Source organism: Pleurodeles waltl, chromosome 1_1 (assembly GCF_031143425.1).
Source record: "Pleurodeles waltl isolate 20211129_DDA chromosome 1_1, aPleWal1.hap1.20221129, whole genome shotgun sequence".
Lineage (NCBI taxonomy): Eukaryota > Metazoa > Chordata > Amphibia > Caudata > Salamandridae > Pleurodeles > Pleurodeles waltl.
Genome location: NC_090436.1, coordinates 946016497 through 946041536, shown reverse-complemented (window position 1 = coordinate 946041536; position 25040 = coordinate 946016497). Strand labels below are relative to the sequence as shown.

Here is a 25040-nt window from a genome sequence, read left to right as displayed (position 1 = left end):
TTATCGTTTACGATAGTCTCGTGAATACACGAGTCCTTCGGCTTTGGTACTTGCAAGTTCCAAATCAAAGTGATCCCAAAGGGATACCAAACCAAATGTCCAACTAAGGACCAAACCAAGTGTCCAACTAAGGACCAAACCAAGTGTCCAACTAAGGACTGGGAGACGCTCCACTTATACTTAACTGAAAATATCAATGACGTCACCAGAAGACTCGTCTTATCGTTTCGCTCTACCAAAAATCAAGGGTCCAAATCAGGGCGATAGCCAGGGCAGCCGTCCTTCATAGCCGTCGGGAAGCGGGGAACCTCGCAACAAAGACTTTCGGACCACGTCGACATGCAGGGGTCGATGAAGTGGCGGCCTTCCTCCAGAATTTTCACACGAAGCTCCCCACGGACCTCAGGCTTGGACCGGTACTGCTGGTATCGCCCCACGTTTGGGCGCCAACTGAGGTACTGGGTTTTTCAGAACCGGTACTGATCCGGTAACCCAGCGGTGCCAGGGTACACCCAAAGACCTCGGGTACTTTCCTGATTCAGACTACAGAAACTCAGAGTCTTCTAGGTGAAGTCAAAGATCGAATTTATTGGCTGCAACCAATTGACAAGTGTCCTAGAAGTACAACAGCACGATTTGTATGTTCTCAGGAGACTGTGTGTCAATGCAAAATCAGGTTTCCTTATATACAGTTTTTTAAGCTTCAGGCAAACATTCTTGACATTTTGGTTGGTCATTCACATGTTTTCACTACAAAGGAAAAACCAGTGTCATGATGAAACCTCATATTTCATGTCATCCAGCCCATAATAAATTACCCGGCAAGGCCTAGAATTTCACATCAGATAAGTGTGGACCCCCAATAAAAACGGGCACCTCCCCCTCGTAAAGTAAGAAGAAGAAAAGAGCAGGTGCAGGTGTGAGCAAGTTAGGCAGGGTGTGTGAGCGATAATAAGGGTTTTATGGCCTGGTGTGCCTTGATGCTATCTGATTCGGCCACTGGGAGAGGGACTGACCAAACAGGTTTGGCCTGAGGCAATGGTTCCAGCTTGCCCAGGTCAGAGAAAAGTCAATCAAGGTGTACGTGTCCTTGGAATCAAATCTGACTGTATTATAAGCCTATGTGAGGGCAACTTTTAAAAATGGCTGCCGTGTATAAAATGGGAGCCACGAGTGCAGGACGAAAATGGCGATTTCGAGGTGAAAACGCTGCTGGAATTGAGCGAAAATGCTCATGCTTAGTGTACTAGTCATTATCGGTCTTTTGATACTAAAATCGTACTGCTGTGGCAAAGTAAATTACATGGGTCCAGAGTTTTTAGAACCACAATATACATACAGGTAGTTAAAGTTAGGAGCTAGATTCTATATAAAAAGAGTTTTTTTACTTGCCTATATCTTTGGCGCCTCTTGGCGAAACTTCACAAAACTTTCTAAAAACACGTTTTCCCCATTCATTTTTCGATAGTGATTTTGAACAGTGATAGTGCAACAACTGGATGGAATTACACCAGATTTGGCAGCAAGGTAGGTCCTGGTCCAGAAAGAATGCTTTTTTGTTTTGGTGTAATTCTGTTCAGTAGTTTCAAAGAAGTTAAAGAAAATCCAAATTTGTAAACCTAGGGACGCAAAGATTTTGTGACCCCTCCCGATCTCGTTCAGAGATCTGATTGGCTGCTAACACTTCAACAACAGAAGCAGTTGTGCTGTTGAAGTGTTGTCAGCCACCTTGGGACTCAGCTGAAGCTGAGTCCCAAATAAAAGTTAAAAGTAAAGAAAAGGGGCAAGGCTACGAACACCTTGACCCCTTAGCTCTGGTGGTTGGGTCTCAAAGGGACCTCCGCCAGAGCTAAAAACCCTTTTTTTTTTTTAGTTTGCAGTGGCTCCACCATAAAAATTTTGAAAAATAATGAAACGCGGGCTCCTGAGCTTTGTAACTATAATGCCCCTGGGTGGGCCAAGTCACCCACTACAAATTACGGCACTCATGACATCTTTGATAGCATCCTTGATAATATCAATGTAATATTTGCAGTAAACATTTTGAGGAAAAAACTGTGCATGCCGGGGGACATGTTACAATTACCTTAGGGCACGAGTTATAGTTACTTGAGATAACTCTAACTATAACTGGTGACTTTCTATGTTTTGGTATGTTTAAAATGTGAGCCTAACTGTAACGTCCCTGTAACTTTTAGTTTTTTAAGTGAATTTCTATGTTTTTTTTTAATTCTATTTTCTAACTATGACGTCCCTGTAACCTTTAGTTTTTTTCAGCGTTTATATATATATATATATATATCTTGTACCTCCACTTAGTGGACCCAAATGGCTATCTTAGGTTACCGGAACAACATTGGTGGTTGAGTTCTTTTGGCACTGGTGTCCTGGGGCCTTTCTTACTTTGCCTCTGCAAACTTGGTCAAACACAACACTTTCTGTAGTTGACTTTCAAGGAGGTAGGAAGGTTGAGCAGTTGCAAGCTTCTCAAGGAGCGCAGGAAGCTTCATGTCCATGTCCAGCTCAGTAACTTCATGTCCAGCTCAGTACTTGACTTTGAGTCAAGTACTGAGCTGAACATGAAGTTACTGTGGCTGCTGAGTTCTGAGCTCTTGCTTCCTGCACTCCATACAACATATATACATTTAATGTACTGTTAAAAAAGCATATTTCAATAAAAAGTAAATATATTGTATTATAAAATATCCATTAACCACTTTTGCTTAAAAATAAATGTTACTTTGCAATATTTAGCAAACAAATGAATTTCATTTTAAATTTAAATTAATTCTGTACATAATATGTAATATTCCTTACTGCATAATAAGTAAATATAAATGTTTTAATTTAGGTAGGAATTTGTTTTACTAAATATGCAAAAAATAACTTTACTTTAATATATTTAATTAATTACACTTTAATATTGCACAGCTTTCTTTTAACTTTGGTCTATGTTTAAAATCAAGTTATACATTTGACATTAATATTTAATCTAAAACATTTAACAGTTTTTTTAAAAAGTTTGATTAACTAGTTAAAATTTCCCTAAACTATGCCATGGGGAGATCTCTGCCCTGGTGGTGGCAGAAATAAATATCAGCATACCAGTTTTGCAAGCAGTGTTGCATTCTGGGAAGGAGTGCAAACCCATTTACTGTGCAGATGGACATTCCCAACCCAACAGTTGCATAAAGAGTTATTTGCCGTAGTGTGCTTGGAATTGATATAGCTTTGGAGTTTTGGGACTTGGATCGTAAGCCATGCCAATATTGCTCTCACTAGTTGGCCATTTGTATTTAGGACTGGTTCTGTTTAAATATTGGTTTCAAATAGACAGCAATAGCATTATGAACAAAAGGGAGATGTTATTCGATTTATTCATCAAACCTGCTTTTTATCTTTGAAACAGAACCTATTCTCATGATCTCTCTTGGAATGATAGCAAAACCACTTGTTAGTTAAATCAGTGATCATCTTCTCCTGTTGTATATGTAAATCTCTCTGCTCCCTAATAGGGGACTTGGTTCTGTATGAGACTAAGGTATGCACTGCAGCAATCTGTGTTTGATCTTTTGTCGAAACAGAAATAAATGTATTGGCCTTCACAGCATCCACCAGTTACATTTCTGTGTCTTTTTCATTCACCATATTATAGTTATGTTATACATTGAGAAAGACAACTGAGATGTGCAACTGCACTATTTTCCCTTACCCTAGACACTTGTGAAGTGTCAGAGTGTTCCCTTCCTTCCCACCCTGGAAGTGAATTTATTTCAGGTTCAGAAAGGAGGTTGTGAATGCTCACACACCCAAGAGTATATGGGAGACCTCAAAATATCGAGACAGTCCATGTCTTGGGCCTCCAAGTCCACACCCCTTGAGTAAAAATTTGGGGTATTGGTTGAGGGTGATGGAAACCCCACTTGGACAACAACAAGATTCCCTGTCAGGGTGAGCCACAAACGTAACTAAATTAGCTTGTGCTTAACCCTCTAGTATCTTGATATAAAGCAGTCAGGCTTAACTGAGAGACAATACATGAAGTATTTATGAAGCACACAAATAGGAATAGAGTGAAAGCACAACACAAGAAAAATCCAAAACTGTTGGAAATGACATTTCTGCAGGGTCACCCCCAAACGTTTTGCCTTCCTCCTTCTCTTTTTCTGGCCTAATTTCTTCTGCCTTTAGGACTCTGCACACTTTACAACTAATAATCAGTGCTAAAGTGCATATGCTCTCTCCTTAAAAACATGGTGACATTGGCTCATACCCAATTGGCTTATTTAATTTACTTGTAAGTCCCTAGTCAAGTGCACTACATGTGCCCAGGGCCTGTAAATTAAATGCTACTAGTGGGCTGCAGCACTGGTTGTGCCACCCACATAACTAGCCCCCTAACCATGTCTCAGGCCTGCCTCTGCAGTGCCTGTGTGTGCAGTTTCACTGCCACTTCGACTTGGCATTTAAAAGTACTTGCCAAGCCTTAAACTCCCTTTTTTCTAAATATAAGTCACCCATAAGGTAAGCCCTTGATAGCCCATAGAGCAGGGTGCTATGTAGGTAAAAGGCAGGACATTAATATATGTGTTCTAAATGTCCTGGTAGTGTAAAACTCCTAAATTCGCTTTACACTGCTGTGAGGACTGCTCCTTTCAAAGAATAGCATTAGAGCTACCCTCATATACTGTTTGAGTGGTAGATCCTGATCTGAAAGTAGTAGCCAGGTCATATTTAGTATGGCCAGAATGGTGATACAAAATCCTGCTTAATGGTGAAGTTGGATTTTATATTACTATTTTAGAAATACTACTTTTAGAAAGTGAACATTCCTCTACACTTAAATCCTTCTGTGCCTTCCAATCCACGTCTGGCAAGGTTTAGTTGACAGCTCCCTTGTGCATTCACTCAGACAACCCCAAACACAAGATGATCAGTCACACTTGCACATATCTGCATATTGAATGGGTCTTCCTGGCCTGGGACGGTGAATGGCCTGACATGTACATGTCAAAGAACAGTAGCCTGCTCTCACACAAAGGACTGGCACACCCCCTACTGGGACCCTGGCAGACAGGATGGAACTGGAAGGGGACCTTGTGCACTTCTAAGTCACTCTTTGAAGTCTCCCCCACTTCAAAGGCACATTTGGGTATTTAAGCAGGGTCTCAGACTTTACCAATTCAGACATTTCTGAGGTAGACACTTTACTTCATCAAGACACTTTGTGGAGAAGAAAACTTGAACCAGAACCTGAAACCTGCCAAGAAGAACTGCCTGGCTGCCAAAAGGACTCACCTGACTGCTTATCTGAGAAGGAATGCTGCCTTGCTGTTGCCCTGCTGCCTTGCTGCTCCCTGGCTCTGCTGAGAAGTGCACTCCAAGAGGTTGGATAGAGCTTGCCTCCTGTTTCCTCAAGTCTCAGGACCAAAAAGACTTCATTGCTGCAAAAGAACTCCTTGTGCGGGGAAAATCGACGCACAGCCTGCAAGAAACGATGCACAGCCTGCATCATGGTGAGAAAATCACCGCAACCCAAACCGGAATGATGCAGCCTGACTTCGCTAGGAGAAGATCAACGCAGCGGCAGTGACCAGAAATTCAACGCACGGCCCACTGGATCGACGCAAAGCCGAGCCGGAACTACGCAGCCCGACTTCCTGAGAGAAATCGACACAGCGCCTGCTGTGTGGTAGAAATTTCAATGCGTCGTCCACCGGATCAACACAGCCCCTGTGACTTCGTCCTCCAAGCCCCGGATTTCAACGCATCATCCCCGGGGCGTCCGAAAACCCCGCAACCTGAAGAGGATCCAAGTCCGCAAGCCAGATATTGACGCAAAGTCTTCCTTGCGTGAAAAATAAACAACGCATCGTCTGTGTGCGGCCAGATAAATCGAGGCACACCTCCCCGTTTTCCACTCATCTCCTTCTCTGCAGTCCCTTGCAGAGAATTTGAACGCAAACCAGGTACTTTGTGCTTGCAAGAGATACTTGTTGCTTTTTAAGAGATTAAAGACACTTTATATCATTTTTATTGCATCTTGATCGTTTTGACCTGCATCTTGTCTGATAAATATTATATATTTTTCTAAACACTGTTTGGTGTATTTTTGTGGTGTTCTACTGTATTATTGCAGGATTTATTGCACAAATACTTTACACATTGCCTTTTAAGTTAAGCCTGACTGCTCAGTGCCAAGCTACCAGAGGGTGAGCACAGGATAATTTGGATTGTGTGTGACTTACCCTAACTAGAGTGAGGGTCCTTGCTTGAACACGGGGTAACCTGACTGCCAACCAAAGACCCCATTTCTAACACAAACCAATTTAGAACAGTAGGGTTAAATAGAGTTAAATTCAAGTAATGATACCATAATGACAAACAACCAATTAGGAGTACTGAAGAAATTCAACTTCAAATATTTAGGTGGATAGCTTCTAAAAGCACAAAGTGCCACTCATGGTCATCTGATCTTGCTAGGCCAGGAAATAGTCATAAGTTCATGCTGACCACAATGGAGCACTGGCTGGAGACAAGGACCAGCTTAGCCCAGCTGAAAGTTGCTTTTTCAAAGTTTTGGGTGAAGAGTTCCATTTGTGGTGAAGGAGGCCATGTAGAGCGGGAAGAGTGCCATGGATGACCGGCACTGTAACGCAAAGAGCTGGACTGGCATCATGGATAGTTTTTGCTGTAGTGCAAATATCCATTCGGGAGTTGCAAATGGTCATTGCTGGAACTTTGCGTTTGTGATCGGAGCAGGCTCTCGTTGCTGTAGCTCAAAGTGCAGATCTTACATTGCCAGGTGTCACTGGTGTCAGTATAGCACAAAGAGTTGGGCTCACCAGAGCTTCATGTTGACTCGGCGGGAACGGGCCCATTCATTGCCATAAAGAGCCCAAATATTTACGATTTCTTCCTTTCTTCAAGATGAGTTCAGTCTGATGACAGCCAGTGGTCCAGGACACATGGAGGCCCCTCTTTTTAATCAGTGCCTCACTCTAGCAGAGGCCAGCAGGGCTCAAGCATGTCCAGTTACTGGTCAAGGTAGGTCCGGCGCAGCAGGTCAGCTGGGCACTTGAAAGGAGGTCATTGAAGCTTGTTGTGTCCCTGTAACTCAGACAAGAGAGCCAACTGAATCATGGGCTCACTCAGGTGGCCTGCGATAAAGTGAGCAGATCCACTCTTCTTTCTAAGAGCAGGGCAGGCCTCAAGCAGCAGGACAGTCCTCTTGAGAACAAGACATGCCTCAAGCAGCAAGATAGTCTTCTAGGAAGCAAGGAATGCCTCAATCAGCAGGGTAGTCTCCTGGAGTATAAGGCAGTCCTTATGTAGTGTCCACAGGTCCAAGAGTGTTCTGAAGAGGTGGGTCAGGAGATCCAATATTCATACCTGATATCAGCCTTTGAAGTAGGGGTGACATCCTGGCTACCACCACATCTGGTTCTGGAAAGTTCTTCCCTTCTCTCACCACAGCTCCAAGCAGTCCAGGGTGATTAAAGACTGGTGTCAGGTTGCTTTTTGTTAGTGCTGGAACGGCCCGTTGAAATGTATGTGGTGCAGGGAACAGCTCTGTCCCACCCATCCTGACAGGATGGCCCATCCTGCCAATGACTAGTCCTCTCTTTATCTCACTGTCTGAGAGGAATGTACAAAGGCAAACTGAAAATCTTTTCTAAGTCATGTGACCCAGGACCAAGGCAACAGGCACCAAACGGTTAGGGCAAGAAAATGGCAACTTCTAAAAGTGTCATTTCCAGAATTGTGACGAAAATCTGACTTTGCTGTCAAAGAGGAGTTTCAATTACAATGTATTTGAGTCCAAATGTGGCATCCTTATCTGTTCCCAATCAAAAGGTAGCACTTATTAAATGTGATAAGGTAACTCAAAGCTATAAAATAGAAGAGATATGCCTTCCAGTAGTGAAAAACTAACCTTTCCACTACATTTTAAAATTTAAATTCATCCTATTTCCCAATACAATGCACCCTGCACTGTGGCCAGTTTTGGGCCTACCACAGGGGTTAGTTATATCTTCTAAAAAGGAAGGTTGAGACCTGGAAAAAACTTTTTTGCCAGGCTGAATTGGCATTTTTAAAATTGAATCACAGGCTGCAATGGCAGGCCTGAGACATGTTTAAAAGGGTTACCTGATTGGGTTTCACAATGAGTACTGCAGACCCACTTGTAGAATTTAACTTACATGTCCTGGGTACAGGTAGTGCCATATATAGGGACTTACAAGTGAATGAAATATGTCACATAGGTATAAGCCAATTGTTCCATGTTTTAGAGTGAGAGCACACACACTTAGCACTAGTTAGGGGTGGCAAAGTGCAAAAGAATAAGAAAGAAATTCAGAAAACAGGAGGGGTGGAGGCAGACATTTTGGGGGAAGACCACACCAAGGAAGACAGGTCTAAAACCTTGTGTGAGTGTTAATACTGAGTAAAAGAACACAGTCCAACAAGAATTCCCCAGTGCTAAATGCATTTATTACTGCAAGTTACTGTTTTGTGGATCCATGTCAGCTGTATGTGGAGTCATATTAGGCTGTCAACATAGTTAGAACTGAAAATGGGTGTGGAATTGGACCCGAAGACCTTTGAATCTGGGAGATGATGTCTTGTACCCAAAACATTGGCTCTAGATTTCAAATATCTTTCAAAGGATTCTAAGCTCCTTATGGCCTATTAATAGATCTCTTTCTCAGATGATTCTGCAGGGTTGGCATTCTTTTGCCAAACATGTGAAAAAGTGTGCCTTCTCTTGGCATTCAAATCACACCATTACAACTGAATATTAAATTTCACAAGAGTTTGCCAATATCCAAAAAGGATAACCGTTACCAACTCTGTGATATTACAACTAGACATGAGCATCTCCGTAGGTATGTCTACATTGTGAATTCACAAACAAACTCCTAGCACTCCTAGGACTCATATGTGCACCCATTAAGTCTGCAACCTGACACCACAGTTCTTCACCACCTTAGATTCCATGACAGAGTCAACACATGTCCAACTTGATGACATGAACCTTGGCATGCACCTACGGTTACTGTGAAAGCTGACATACAGATTAGGGGTTGATAAGTTTCTTTTATACTCAATGAAATGAAGACACTGATCATGTTAGTGTGACAAACTGAAAGAGCCGCCTTGGGGTATTGTACGAAGCAATAAGACACCTGACGAATACTGCTGTCCTGTCAATGCAAATTTCAGGTATTCCACATAAACAGCACCAACTCCTTGCCTCTTCTCTTCTGGAATTTTGATGGTTCACCATGTTAATTACCGAGAGGAGGTCAGACCTGTCAGTTTTGAAAATCAGACATTTAGTCACAGAAACAGCCTGATTTGCTCAGAAAAGTGGCAACGTTCATAAATCCCAACTATTGGCTTTGGAACTAATATAAATTATGAGAACAGAGTTCTATTAAGATTCAAAAAAGTTCACAAACTAGTATGTCTATGGGTCTGTGTCCATTAATTAATAGACTAAAATAAGTTTCATGCACATAAAGTGGTTTATAACTATTCCTCGGGAACCTGCATATCCCCTACATTGATTGCATCCTTGACATGTTGTTCCTCACCCTAGATCATTATTGTTATTATTATTATTACAGCCTTTCAACTTCACTGGAATAATAACAGTTCATACTCGTTACTCACCTCCCCTTGCAACACCCTCTGTCCTGTATACATCACTCAGCTACACAAACCCATGGCTCCCTTCTTGCTCTTACTTTTATACCCATAAGAAACATCTAATTTCGCTCTCTTTGCACCATCAACAATTTCCCACTTCACCATTCCTTGATCAACATGATCTTTGATGCTACACAGAACTCCCATTTCCGATTCTCTTACTCCTAGGTGCAAGGAATCAGACGACTCCATTCTTATACCTGGAATAAATTCATATGAATATGGCCCCATTTCTTAACATTGACTCCGGTGACCTGTGCAGTGATGCTCAAATAGTCGCCTCTGTGAACTGTAAAAACCCAATTATAACCTTAGAGAAGTGGAAGCAAATGACCAATTCCACGCCTCGAGACACATCTGCAACAGTTTTCCTGATGTATTCAATGATAAAACAACTAACATACATGAAATATTACACAGTAATAAGATGTCAGAAAATTAGTGAAAAAGAGTTGGCCCAACTTTTCGTCAAAGCTTTTCCTTTATCCAACTTTTTCCATTGCATAAAAATTAGTGTCTTTCATTGGTTGGGGACAGCATAGCGTATGGTCCCAGGGCTCACCCTTTGCCTGCTAAGCTTCTCAAATAGGTAGTACTTATGTCACTAAAACTGCGCCTGTCAATGTCAGTTAAACTATTTTTATAAAAAACCACGCCAACATGGCTAATAATAATGAATATATCAAGTGGGCTACAGCTGGGGTGATGGAAGCCTTACTATCATATCCTCAATGGCCTAGTAGCCCGCACTTAATTTTTCCCAAATATGCTAACTAAAATATTGTATCCTAAATATAGTGTTCACAAGAATATTGTCCCATGAGAGTTAATAATTTACAATCTACACCCAAAAGGGCAGTGCTTTTAAAAAATAATATTTAGAGCACATTATTTCAGTCAGATTAGATTTTTTCTACCAATAGTAAGACCTTTGACCAGCCAGCACACCAAAGGCTAAATGAGGTCCTTCATCAGTTGGTGACATCAACTCTTTCTTCCGATATTGATACCACATGTAAAATGGTGACAGTCACACATTCATCTTTTTCACTCCTCTCACCAGTGACATTATGGCCCTCATTACAACATTGGCGGTAAATCCTGCTTACCGCCGTGCAGAAGACCGCCAACACACCGCTGCAGCGGCGGAATTCCGCTATAGCTATTACGACCCACAGCTCGGAATCTGCCAAAATCCAGACACCCACACAAGTCCGCCACACCAAAGGTCAGTGATAAACTGGAGATAACAAAACCGACACCATCACTCCAACAGGAATATACCCACACTATCACGACCCACGAATCCAAGTGGCGGTCTTTCAACTGTGGTATTCAATTGGTGGTACACACCGCCGCTCTCAAAATACACACACATATACAAAACACAACCACATTGGACAATTCCAAATACACACACCTGATACACATACACACACCACCCCTACACACCCAATCCAATATAAAACACGCACCCACATCACCCACAAACCCTTACGACCAGAATTGCGATAGAAGGCCAGAGAGAGACACCACCAGAAACAACACTAGCATCCACAGGCACACAACATCATCACTCACACAACATCCACGCACCTCAGACACACACAAACACATTCCCTCACACATCACAACCGACACCACCTCACACATCACCCACACCACATCATGGCACCTCAACGACACCCCAGGTTCTCTGAGGAGGAGCTCAGGGTCATGGTGGAGGAAATCGTCCGGGTAGAGCCACAGCTATTCGGATCACAGGTGCAGCACACCTCCATTGCTAGGAAGAGGGAGCTATGGCGCAGAATCGTCAACAGGGTCAACACAGTGGGACAGCACCCCAGAACACGGGATGACATCAGGAGGAGGTGGAACGACCTACAGGGGAAGATGCGTTCTGTGGTCTCCAGACACCAGATTGCAGTACAGAGGACTCGAGGTGGATCCCCACCTCCTCCCCCACAACTAACAACATGGGAATAGCAAGTCTTGGCAATACTGCATCCAGAGGGCCTCGCAGGAGTAGCAGGAGGAATGGACTCTGGTAAGGCAACTCTTAACTATTATATCCCCCACCCTATCTGCATGCCATCACATGCCCCAACCCTCACCCTCACCCCCATCCCTCCAACACCTCACATATGTCCCCCTATCACAACCCACACATCCCAACACAAAGCCCTGCATGCAACACCAAAGCATGGACACCCATCACCAAAGCATGTCCACTACAGATACCTACACAGACCCCAAACCAAATATCACACAAGGACCTAGACAAGAATGCAGCACTGGAGTACAGGGTCACTCACCCATTGCACACGATGGCACACACAGAAGCAATAATCATGCCTTTACACTCCTGTAGGACCCCTACCCAAGGTCACCGGACAGGAGGTTCCAGACATGTCCAGTCCCCCCACAGAAGAGGCCCACAGTGATGACAGCATCTCTGCACAACTGGATCAAGATGACCAGCCCAGCCCATCTGGGACCTCGGGACAGTCGGTTCCCCTGACACTGTCACAAGCCACCACAGAGCCTCCCCCTTCAGGAAACACCAGCACGGCACCCACCCAGCGGGCCCATCCCTCTGTCCCCAGGACACGTCAAGCAGCAGTGTGTCCACCACTACAGGGAATCCAGGCAAACCCCCACCCCAAGAAAATAAGGGACCTGGGGGCAGTGGCAGTGGGCACACGGTTCAGGGGACAGAGGAACAGGAAAACAGGGGAACTGGGAGGACTGCTGAGCGACAGGGGGAGGACAGGCACAGGGAACCCACTCTCCACGATGCCCTCTCCAACATCATGGGTGCGTACCATCATTCCCAGGAGATGATGGCAACAGTACTGTCCAACTTTCAGGAGACCCAGCGGCAGGAGGAACACCATCTGGGGATCAGGGAGGAATTCAAGTCCTTCAACACTACCCTGGTCACCATTGTAGGGGTGCTGCAGGACCTTGTCAACACCAGGAGGGACACTGTGGCACAACAAGGGGCCCCTGACACTAGCCTGGATGATGAACAGCCCACCACCTCCGCTGGCGCTAGTGGACAGGAGGCACTGCCACAGGACCACGACACCAGCACCCCACCCCCTGCAGATTGTGAGCCACCCCGCAAACGGTCCCTGAGATCCAGGAGCAAGACAGAGAACATTGCCAAGACCCCCACAAGGAAATGAGACCCCCCTGAATGTCATCCTTCTGTCCCACTTTGTCACCCTGTCCATCCTTCAACTGCCCTTGCTCCACTTCCGATGCCCCTTTGGACAATGCACCTGTGAAACAAATAGACACGCCTCTGCCATTGACATTCCTCCACCATCACCCCTGACCAATTTACAACCCCCTCCACTTATTTGCACAAACATAAACACACATCAATCACAAAGCAATCTGGAGTCAGTCTTTGCTTTCACAAATGTGTAATTGCAATAACTATGGAATATAGCAATGTCAATTTAAATGTCAACATACCGATGCAACACAGCTCTAGTGCATGAGGAAATATAGCAGAGATCACAAAGTAGGACCCACATCTGTTAAATGGAAAGGCAAAGTGACAAGTCAGGGTCCATACACTGGGTGAAAATGACAGACTTATGATAGGTCAAACAATAGTATGAGATGTGGGAGGCAGTTATATCTTCTTCCCTGTGTCTCACTGGAAGTATTGCTGGATAACGTTGTTTCTGTTGTCGATATCCTCTTCTTCTGCCTCCTCTTCTTCACTGTCCACAGGCTCCACAGCTCCCACAAGACCTCCAGCTGGACCATCCTCCTACAGAAAAGGCACCTGGCATCACAAAGCCAGGTTGTGCAGCATACAGCAGGCCACGATTATTTGGCACACCTTCTTTTGTGAGTAGTAGAGAGAACCACCTGCCATAAGGAGGCACCCGAATCTGGCCTTCAGAAAGCCAAAGGTTCTTTCTATAATCCTCCTAGTTCACCCATGTGCCTCATTGTAGCGTTCCTCTGCCCTTGTCCTGGAATTTCTCACAGGGGTCAGTAGCCATGACAGGTTGGGGTAACCAGAGTCACCTGAAAATATTGAGGGACAACTGTCAGACACACACTAACCCGTAGGGACAACCCCGGACCCAGACAACTATTCACAGAGTATAGGGTCCTTGTCCTCACCTATTAGCCACACACTGTGCCTCTGGAGTTGCCCCATCACATAAGGGATGCTGCTATTCCTCAGAATGTAAGCGTCATACACTGAGCCAGGAAACTTGGCATTCACATGGGAGATGTACTGGTCGGCCAAACACACCATCTGCACATTCATCAAATGGTAGCTCTTCCGGTTTCTGTACACCTGTTCACTCCTGCGGGGGGGGTACCAAGGCCACATGTGTCCCATCAATGGCACCAATGATGTTGGGGATATGTCCCAGGGCATAGAAGTCACCTTTCACTGTAGGCAAATCCTCCACCTGAGGGAAAACGATGTAGCTGCGCATGTGTTTCAGACAACACTCTGGACAACACGTTAGAGAACATTGGCCGGGACATTCCTGATGCAATGGCCACTGTGGTTTGAAAAGACCCACTTGCCAAGAAATGGAGTACTGACAGGACCTGCACTAGAGGGGGTATCCCTGTGGGATGGCGGATAGCTGACATCAGGTCAGTCTCCAACTGGGCACACAGTTCATGGATTGTTGCACAATCAAGTCTGTAGGTTACTATTACGTGTCTATCTTCCATTGTCGACAGGTCCACCAGCGGTCTGTACACGGGGGATGCCACCATCTCCTCACCTGCCCCAGCGGACGTGCCCTATGGATGAAAACAGCGAGCAGAGAGTCAGCCAACATTGAGGTATTACAAAATGTCATTACCACACATTTATTAATCCGCTATGTGCCTGTTACTGTCTGTATGCAAGGCCTAGATAGGTGTGACGCAGTTATTATTAATGCCATGTGGCACCCTGAAATGGCGGCTGCCTGACCTGTAAGGTGGGACAAGGGGATATGAGGTAACTGCACTGGGGTTCAACACCGTTGCGGTAGGCGGTCGAAGACCGCGGTGCAATTCTGCATTGCTTAACATTGGACCCTATGGGGCCCAGGAGCCAATGACGATGTACGCCGGCGATGACGGTACGCACCGCTGCAGATGTGACTGCCATTTTCTGTCTGTTCACTCACTTGATACCTGACCTTCGACAGGAGAGGACCTACACTGCAAGTGCTGCTGTGACCTGGGTCTGGAAGCGATGATGGCTCATGTGTCTGGAGAAAGGGCCACTGCCTTCACTTCGGAGGAGTTGGAGAAGTTAGTGGATGGAGTCCTTCCCCAGTACACGCTCCTCTAAGGTCCTCCAGACAAACAGGTGAGTACACTGTGAGCATTCTGCATGGGCAATGCATGTTTGGAGTGGTGTGGCTGGAAGATACATGGGTGGGAACAGAGGCCTGCATGAGCAGACGGTGAGTGTTTGTGCGTCAGGGCAAGGGTGGGAACGTGGGCCAATGAGTATGATGGTCCGGATGGGTAAAGATTATCCTTTTCCCCTTAACTATTCCTCTAGGTCAGCGCCCACCAGAAGAAGGATATTTGTCGTGCCATCGCCAAGGACGTCCGGACCCTGGGGTTCCACCACAGACGGAGCACCCACTGCCGGAAAAAATGGGAGGACATTCGCCGCTGGAGCAAAAAGATGGCGGAGGCCCAGCTGGGGATGGACTCCCAACGTGGGAGTGGTGCCCGTCGCACTATGACCCCCCTGATGTTCCGGATCCTGGCGATGGCGTATCCGGAGTTGGATGGGCGCTTGAGGGCATCACAGCAGCCACAAGGGGGTGAGCACAGTCACAATCATCTGACTCTGCACGCATTACGAGGTGTCTGGGAAGGGGAGGTGGGCAGTGGGTTCCCCTAGGCCAGGGCGAGTTTGGAAGGCAAGGTTCCTTGTGAGGCAGGCTCAGTGGCATCCCAGTCCCACTAGTGGTTAGTGCCATCTACACCTAGTCAGGCTCCTGTGACTTCCATTTGTGCAGCAATCGTGCATAGGCCTTGTACCCCATGGCCCTGTGAATAATCTAGGAACTATAAGTGCATGGCGTAGTGCAGAGGTCTGCTGTGTCTGTATTGTCCGCCAATGGTAGTGGTGTTGCATGCACTGAACATGTCTTTCTTGTGTCTTTCCCCCCCTTTTTGTGGTCTCCCTGTTCTTGTGTGCTATAGCATCATCAGGCAGAGGAGCAGTGGCACCGGAGCAGGAGGAAGCTGCATCCCACTTGGACCTGGAGGGCGAAACAACAAAGTCTGAAGCCACCAATGAGACGGAGGGCGAGGGGAGCTCCACGGCGGGGACAGGAACGAGGACCAGCGACAGTGACTCCTCCTCTGATGGGAGCTCCCTTGCGGTGTCGGGCCCCTCTGTGTCCCCTGCATCAACAGGTACAGCCGCCACCCCCCTACCAGCCCGCCCTCCCATCAGCCCCTCAGCGTGTGTCCCGTGCCCGCTCACCCAGTAGGGTGGGCATCTCCTTCGCCCCAGGCACCTCAGGCCCTGCCCCAGTCAGCCCTGCTGCCCTCAGTGAGGAGGCTATTGACCTCCTGAGATCCCTCACTGTTGGGCAGTCTACCATTGAGAATGCCATCCAGGGTGTTGAGAGGCATTTGCAACAAACAAATGCATACCTGGAGGGCATTCATTCTGGCCAGGCAGCCCAACAGAAAGCATTTCAGGCTCTGGCCTCAGCACTGATGGCAGCCATTGTCCCTGTGTCCAGCCTCCCCCCTCCAACTTCCTCCACCCAGACCCAATCCCCTGTACCTCAGCCTATCCCAAGCACACTATCAGACCAGCATGCACACACATCAACACACAAGGGTGGCTCAGGCAAACATAAGCTCCACACATCCCACAGGCACTCACACAAGCATTATACCCATGCAGACATACCAACATCCACTGCCTCCACTGTGTCCCCCTCCTCCATGTCTCCCTCCTCCCTCCCAGTCTCATCTCCACTCACACCTGCATGCACTACATCTTCAGCCACTACCTCCAACACCAGCACGCCCATCACCACACACCGCTCACGTGCACTCACCACCCCCACTACCATTCACACATCCCCAGTGTCTTCTCCCAGTGTGTCAGTGAGCCCTCCTCCCAAAGTACACAAACGCAGGCACACACCCACCCAACAGCCGTCCACCTCACAACAGCCTCCAGCCCATGCACCTTCACCCAAATTCAGTAGACGTACACCTCCTACAACCACTATCTCCACCTCCACTCCCAAACCCCCTCCATCTACCCGTCCCAGTGTGTCTAAAAAACGTTTCCTGGCTAATATTGACCTCTTTCCTACACCTCCCGTCCGTCCGTCCCCGCCAGGCTTTCAAGGTCCCGACCCAGCACCTCAGCCACCACATCCCCAGGCACAGTGGTGGCAGCAACTGCGGGCTATTGGAGTGCGCCAACCATCGGGGCTGCCAGTGTGCCATGGAGCGAGGGCAAGGACATTCTGCCACCTGCAAAACTGAAAAAGTTGCCCACATCCCGGAGGGAGAAGCAGAAAACACCTGCCACCAAGGGCTCAGGGAAAACAAAAGGCGATAGTGGTAAGACAGCTGTGCCACCATCCAGGGTGGGGAAGGGCCAGAAACTGAAGGGCAGGTCAGGAGAGGGCATGGTGGCACTGACTGAGGGACCAGTGTCACACCTTCTGTCCACGTCGACGCCAACCTGTACGGCGGAGGAGACCGCCATCTGCACCACCACCTGCACCGCCACAAAGCCCGCCGCCAGAACCACTGTCATTGAGCCCGCCACCTGCACTGCCGCCACAGAGCCCGCAGCCAGCTCCACTGCCACAGAGCCCGCCGCCAGCACCACTGTCATTGAGCCCACCACCAGCACTGCCGCCACAGAGTCCACAGCCAGCACCGCCGCCACAGAGCCCGCAGCCAGCACTGCTGCCACAGAGCCGACCACCAGCACTGTTGCCACAGAGCCCGCCACCAGCACCGCTGCCACAGAGCCCGCAGCCGGCAGTGCTGCCACAGAGCCCGCCACCAGCACTGCCGCCACAGATCCCGCCGCCAGCACCGCTGCCACAGAGCCCACAGCCAGCACTGATGCCACAGAGCCCGCAGCCAGCAACGCTGCCACAGAGCCCGCAGCCAGCACCGCCGCCACAGAGCCTGCCACAACTGACAACGCCGCAAGCACCGCTAGCGGCCCGTGACATCCTGAGCCAGTGGCACCACCGCAGACATGGCTGCCATCCCCAGTGGTCATTTGTCTGATGAAGCACTGTAGGCACAAAGCCCCCTCCAGAACCAGTGGAGAGATACATCCACTACCTCAGTCCTTGGCAGGATAAAGCGCTGTGGGCACAAAGCCCCCTCCAGAACCAGTGGAGAGATACATCCACTACCTCAGTCCTTGGCAGGATGAAGCACTCTGGGCACAAAGCCCCCTCCAGAACCAGTGGAGTATCACATCCACTACCTCAGTCCTTGACAGGATGAAGCACTCTGGGAACAAGAACCAGTGAAGAAAGGCATCCACTTGTGATACTGTGGCTTTGCACTCCCCCGGATACAGCAGTGGGCAAACCACCCACTGGAGAGGCTTGAGAGACTGTGGCTTTGCACTCCCCAGGATAAAGCAGTGGGCAAACCACCCACTGGAGAGACTTGAGAGACTGTGGCTTTGCACTCCCCAGGATACATCAATGGGCATGGAGCCCCCTTGTGGAGCAGTGGCATTGTGCGTTCATCAGGCTGAGGTGCCCCCCCTCCCCCAGAGGTGCCTGTTTATTTTCCATCTGATGCCCCTCCAGTGTTCTCTCCGTTTGGAGTCAGGTATCGAGTGTGGGCCTCGCCCATGCATTTTTGGCCCAGTGGTCCACGGACAATGATTGGTGCACTATCCGGACTTGTGTAGTTGGTGTATATAATTGTATATACTGTATTTCGAGTTTTGACTACTGGATTTTTATTGATTACAATAGTTGAAATCAATTCCTTTTGTCCTTGCATTATTGAAGGGGGTGGGGGGGTGTATATGTAATGTTGAAGCATGTATTTGTGTGTATGGTGTTGTGGGTGGGGGTGTTGCGTATTGAATGAGTGTGTCACTCTCTTTTCCCTCCCCCCACCTCTGTGTTGTAGGTGCAGTACTCACCGTGGTCATCGTCGCCGTCTCTGGAGTTCCTGATAGAGGAGCAGGAAGACGATCGCCGGCAGGATCTGCAGTTCTGGCTCCATGGCGTCCTAGTTCCTCGTGGGGTGTGGAGAGGTGAGTGATTTCTCCTTGTGTGTACTGTTTCCGCCGTGTTTTTGATCGCGTTGATTCCGCCCCGGAAAAGGTGGCGGATTGGCATCTTGTGATAGGGTGGGCGGTACATTGCCTTCTGCCTGTCTGTTGGTGGTTACCGCTGCGCTGTTTGTTTGTACTGCCATGGTGGTCGGAGTGTTAAAGTGGCTGTCTATGTTGGTGGTTTCCGCCGTGGTCGTAATCCCATTTTTTTTCTGCTGGCCTGTTGGCGGTATTACTGTCGCTTTAACACCGACCACTAGGGTTGTAATGAGGGCCTACGTCTCGGCCTTTGTCTAAATGCAAACTGACATTGGATGGTGCTACTGTCACTGAGACTCATATTGTCAGAATCCTTTGTGTGCGTTTTAATTTCCTTAAAGAAAAACAGGATGCATTTCAAACAAAAAAATGAAAAGATTTCTTTCAATTTTTTTTCTAGAATGCAGTGGTCCATGGGACTACTACCTGTTCTGAAAATAAGTTTTAGCTTCCATTCACAAAGGGGAAGGGTTTCCGTGGGGACCCCTTTCTGTTTGCGAATGGGTTACCACCAACTTCTAGTTGGTGGTAACTGCTTTTTTTTTTGTGACCGTATTCACGATCGCAAAACATTCTTACATACCACTACGACTCGTTATTTGGAAGGGACGCCTCAACATGCCCCTTCCAAATAGCGACTCACAAACCTATTTTGCAATTCTGTAAATAAATTACTGAATCGCAAAATAGGGTTTGTACATATCAAAATGCTTTTCATTTGCAACAAGAAAATAGCTACGTACATCTGGCCCATAGTCCTTACTAACAGCTATGTCATGAGCAGAATAGACAACTGTAAGGGACTATTATCTGATATGTTCCAGTACTCATTTTCACCACTAGACAAGGTCATTAACCTCACCACTTGTACCCTTTGTTACCTCCACAGGCATACTCTGCCCCCTCGTTTTCAGTTCTAAGCTGGTTGGCTTTCAATTAAGCAATATGCTGCCTGCATACTTCTTAATATTCATAGTATCCTTTATAGTACCACAACTATCCTCCCTCAAGCACAAACCAGATATACATCTACCTGGTTAGTTAAGGCTTGCAGACTGTTATTATTATTGTGACTTTTATAAGAAAGATGGAAACCAATTGATGGCTATATGAGATAAGTCAGTCAGGGGCGGCTCCTCCGTTAGGGCGGAGGAGCATCGCCCACCTGCCCCAGCAGCAGGAGCTGCTAAACCTTTGCTAATAAAACGATAATAAACCTTGTTTATTATCATTTTATTTTTAAAGGTGTTGGGGCCTTCGGGGTGATGAGCATGAGGGGAGTGCACAGAGCACTCCCCTCAGAGCGCATGTATGTTTGGCCGGCCGTCTCGGGCGGCCAAACACACATGCGCATAAAGACTCTCTTTAACTCTGCACTGTGTTGCTGAGATGAAAAGAGCCAGCCCAGGCTCCCAGTCTCAGTTTGAGCGCCTAGCCAGGGCGCTCCAGCCAATCATAGCACTGCTTTGAGCAGCGTCATGATTGGCCGCAGAGCAGGCTGGGAGCCTGCAGTGCAGCGGAGAGGGTCAAAGAGCCGCGGTGACATCTAGGTAAGTTTTTCTTTTTTTTAATTTATATTTTATTTTTATTTTATTCCCCACCCCGCCACTTTTCAAAGGCGCCAGCTGTGACTGAAGTCAGTGTTGTCAAATTTCGGTAATCTGCTTTTATCCCCACCTCAACAACTCCGTTACCAACACCTTTTTGTACATTTGAAATATCCAGAAGTTAAAGCCTTCAATTATCCCACTTTTGTAAACAGAATTGTCACATGGTTGGATTCAGCTCAAACAGAGCTACCCTATGGTAAAGTATAGGGAAGTTGTACAATGTTTAGTACACTTAACAAATATAATAAAACATATTTTTATGTTACCTATTAATGTAAATTAATATAATATGTTTATTTTAAATGCACAAAATACAAAACTGCTACAGAATTATTAATTTCATTTTGAACTGAATACTTAATAATTGTAAATATTAAACTAAACTGAGTATTTTAAAGATTAAAAAAATAACCATATAAAGTAGCCTTTACTTTTAATTCAGCTTTGTAAGGAACTGAACATCAGATAAGAATTATCCTCCTCCAGAGGTAAGACGAGCACCTTGATACTTATCCACCTTTCTTTGGCATTTGACATCACGGACCCCATGCTATTAACTGCACAGTCCTTTCAAAGAAGCGGCACCCATGGAGTAAAGCTGACTTACTTGATCTATATCCCATTCGTAGTTCACTAATCTTCAGTATGTAAATTATATTTCTGCTACTCCATATTTAAGGCTAACAGCCTGATTTAGAGTTTGATGAACGGGTTACTCCGTCACAAACTTGACAGATATCCTGTCCACTGTATTATGATTGCCATAGGATATTATGGAATAATAATAAGGTGGACAGGATATCTGTAACATTTGTGACGGACTAACCACCTCTGACAAACTCTAAATCAAGCCTTGGCTTCTGCCATGAAGATGACATGTTCCGCTTGATTCAGAAATCGTAAATGAAAAAATTAGGATTGTTTTCTGTACCATTACTTTTATGTTTGAAGAAAAGTTCTAACTATAGTTGAATTCTCAAAGAATTCTAGGAGTACCCTTAGAAACCTACAAAACTACTAAGATGTGCATTTAAACAGATGTTCATTTTTCTCCATTGGAGAAACGTCTCATCCTACACCTCGTTCGTTGCTGGAGTATTTCCTCTCTGTTCTGATTTTAAAAATGCACTTCATGCTGCTTTTGACAGGAGCAACTTTGCATGTGAGTTTGTAGATGTTCACCTGTTTTACAGCCAGTGATTCCCACAAACTCACACACAACCTAAGGCCCAGATTTACGTTTTGATGGATGGAGTACAGATCGTCGGGATGGCAGAGGAAATGATACCACTCTAATGGTCTACAGTCTGCCACATTTAGAGATGACCACTGGCCCAGCAGTCATATCTGTACGTTGAAAGGAACTTTACATTGAAAGAGAGATTACTATGACGGTGGTTCCCTTCAGTGAGCAAAAGGTTTGGTGGATGTGCACCATCGGTTTCTACAGCTGTCCACCAAAGTTCTAACATTTTTTGTTTTGCAAAAACAAATTCCCAAATTGTAGTTTCTCCCAGGATTTACGGGTCATTATTTTTTGTTTCTGCCACCTCACCACCAGGTATTTTGTGATGGTGATGGACGGGAAAAAAAGGCCATCACGCTATAATACCTTTCCACTGCTGACCCCTGCTCCTTTGAGCCTCCGAAATAATCTTTCCATCCATCAAGGAAATGGGAACTTCATTGGCAGGAAGCTTTGGGTTAGCCAGTTTTTAAATGAGGCAGGAAAGACCGGGAGTTTGGCAGACGGGGTAGTCTATCAAGTTTGTAGCAAAGTACCCTGTCTGCTAAACTTTAAATTAGTCCGTACATTTTCATGTGTGACATACTGCCAGAATATTAGCATTTCCAATCCCATTGTGCACTATATAGTTTAAGAATTGGCTCCTCCAAGATTTTTTTAAGTAGAGTGAAAATATGTCTCTTGCCATCCTACATTCACCAATTAAGGGCATCAAAAGGCTACAGACGACAGCTTAATTGTGAAGACTATCTCCCTAATTTCCCCACCTTGCCTCATGAAACTGTTCTTAAATGTCTGTCAAGCAGTAAGCAGCAAGAGCTGTATGTAAAACCTGAAAGTAAGATTAAAAAAGTGTTTATTTTTTAGGACATCACGGAAAACTCAGGAAACCGTTCAAGGGGTGGGCTTTCTGAATGTTTTAAAAATAGAAAGTTATCCATAGATGTATTAACATGTTTCCATATTCCTTTTCTGCTTGTGCGATTATTTATCCAATTTTGTTACTTCAGGCTTAAAGACAAAAGATGCCATCCCCAAATTGGTGTCTGATTTCATGGCAAAAAAATTTGATCTTGATGGACTGGTGACCCACACTTTACCTTTTGCTAAAATAAATGATGGATTTGATCTCCTGATCTCTGGGAAGTGGTGAGTTTTACGAAATTATGAGTAATATGCGTCAATGTTTTCATCTTTATGTGTTTTCACCTCTACCCTTTCTCTTCTAAATACTTAATTCATGTGGCTACGAAAACTCGATGGAGGAGGGGGCTTGTGGAGGGTAGAGAGCAAGCAAGAGAGAGTGACCTCGCAAGAGGGATGGACAGAGACGAAGAGATATGTAGATGTGGATGTTACCAGTGGAATGGTTAGAGTACTGGAGTGCAAATGAGGCAAACTCTGCACAGTTCCAACCTGTTGATATTTTTATGTTTTGCAAAGTCTATTACACACTTATGAACACTTCTTTACACCCAGATTTGAAATGCAGAAAGTACAGAACAGTACACAATTGGAAGTGCTCAAGGCTGATATGGGTCAGTTTCCAGCTGACAGACATAGGCAGAAAATGCTTAAAAACAAATCCACATTTCCTTATTGATTTTTCAGCATATTTATTGCCCATGTGTCAATATTGATATTTCTTATTTCATTACCTAATCATTTCATGTCACTATTGTGCCCCAATGCATTTCGGGAGTTCTACATTCATCAGGGGGCTGTAATTAACAAATAAACAAAGGAGCTTGACCTTTGTAGGGAGGTTAAACATTTCTTTCAAGTGCCAGTCTGACACTACACGCTGTGTGTAGATACACATCACAGTGCTGTGGGTTTCTATTGCCTGGCCATAGATCAATTCAAAGTACTATAGCCACACCCTGAGGTGGCTTCTTCCACCCTGCATGCTAATATTGATGAATGATCGCAGAGCTCCCCTTCATCGTTGTCCCTCTCCAAGTCCTCAGGATGCTCTTAACTCGAGACACTAGAAGAAGTCAAGGAGAAACAGGAGTGCTTCCACTTCACCCCATCCATTGGCTGACAAGACAAGAAAGAAGGAGAGTCATTGTTCTCATTCGAGGCCTCTGTCCCCGGAGCCTGCTTCTGGATTGGCTCCACACCTCCCTGAGTTTCTGGGAGCCAGAGCAACCCTTGCCCAACTAAGAGAGTTTTATGAGGTCATACGCCTCATCTTTGGCCAGTCTGACTCTGCTGGAGTGCCTTCGGGTCCCACAGGGTTGAAAGGGGCCCCCTTGGGTTCTGCACCTGTGGCTTTGGCCCCAGCTCCAGGGGCTACCCATGGATCCGTTCCTGGATCCGAACGCACGTTGGTCGTACCACCTCGACCTTACCTGATGCTTGTTCCGACATCGACACTCCTGACACATCCCTTGCCCCGTGTTGCATCAACCCCATTCTAATTGCCAGCTCAGACACGGAGCTGGACTGGCGTCGCCCGACACTGATTCCAACTTTAACAGGGGCCTTGCCCCCAATGTCAGATCCTGTCCCCTAGTCTTATGGGTTGGGGTAGGGTAAGGGATGTGGTCACTGGACCCTTTAGAATACCAGATGCAGGACCCTTTGGACTGGCATACATACCTGGTTGAAGCCAGTTGTCTCAATACTTCCCCTGACACTGGCATGCTTTCTCCCCCTACCGTGGCTACGAAGGAGGGAGTGTCCTATTCCATGGTGGTGCAAAGAGCAGCCGAGTTCCTGGACCTTGAGCTGCCTTCAGTGGCAGTCAGGACTAACCTTCTGACAGAAGTGTTTCAGCCTGGGCTTTAACCTCTGAACCCCGACTAGGAGTCGGAACAATGCATGCTGGAACCACCAATGCCTAAACAACGTGGTCGGAACAACGACCACATTGTTACCACAAATGCCTTTACCAGGAATCCCTTAACAACGATTTTTCTCTGTAAAGGCATTCCTGGTAAAGGCATGCATGAATGGATGCGTGGTTCCAGCATGCGACTCCCCCCACCCCTAACACAATCGTATCCCAACCCCCCTCCCTTATAAACAATTCTACCACTACCCCAACCCCCACCCCTAAAACATAAACTACCCTAACCCCCACTCCACCCCTAAAACAACCACGGCCCCCCAC

At 46.4% G+C, this 25040-nt stretch overlaps 1 protein-coding gene across 2 annotated transcripts in view; it reads left to right on the top strand.

Annotated features, from left to right (window-relative positions):
• LOC138289633 (alcohol dehydrogenase 1-like) overlaps positions 1-25040 on the top strand; it is a 385600-nt gene that overhangs the window by 293138 nt on the left and 67422 nt on the right. For both annotated transcript variants that reach the window (XM_069230190.1, XM_069230189.1), the window contains exon 8: positions 22930-23068. In XM_069230190.1, coding sequence (XP_069086291.1) covers positions 22930-23068 — 139 coding nt within the window. The remainder of the gene's footprint in view (positions 1-22929; positions 23069-25040) is intronic.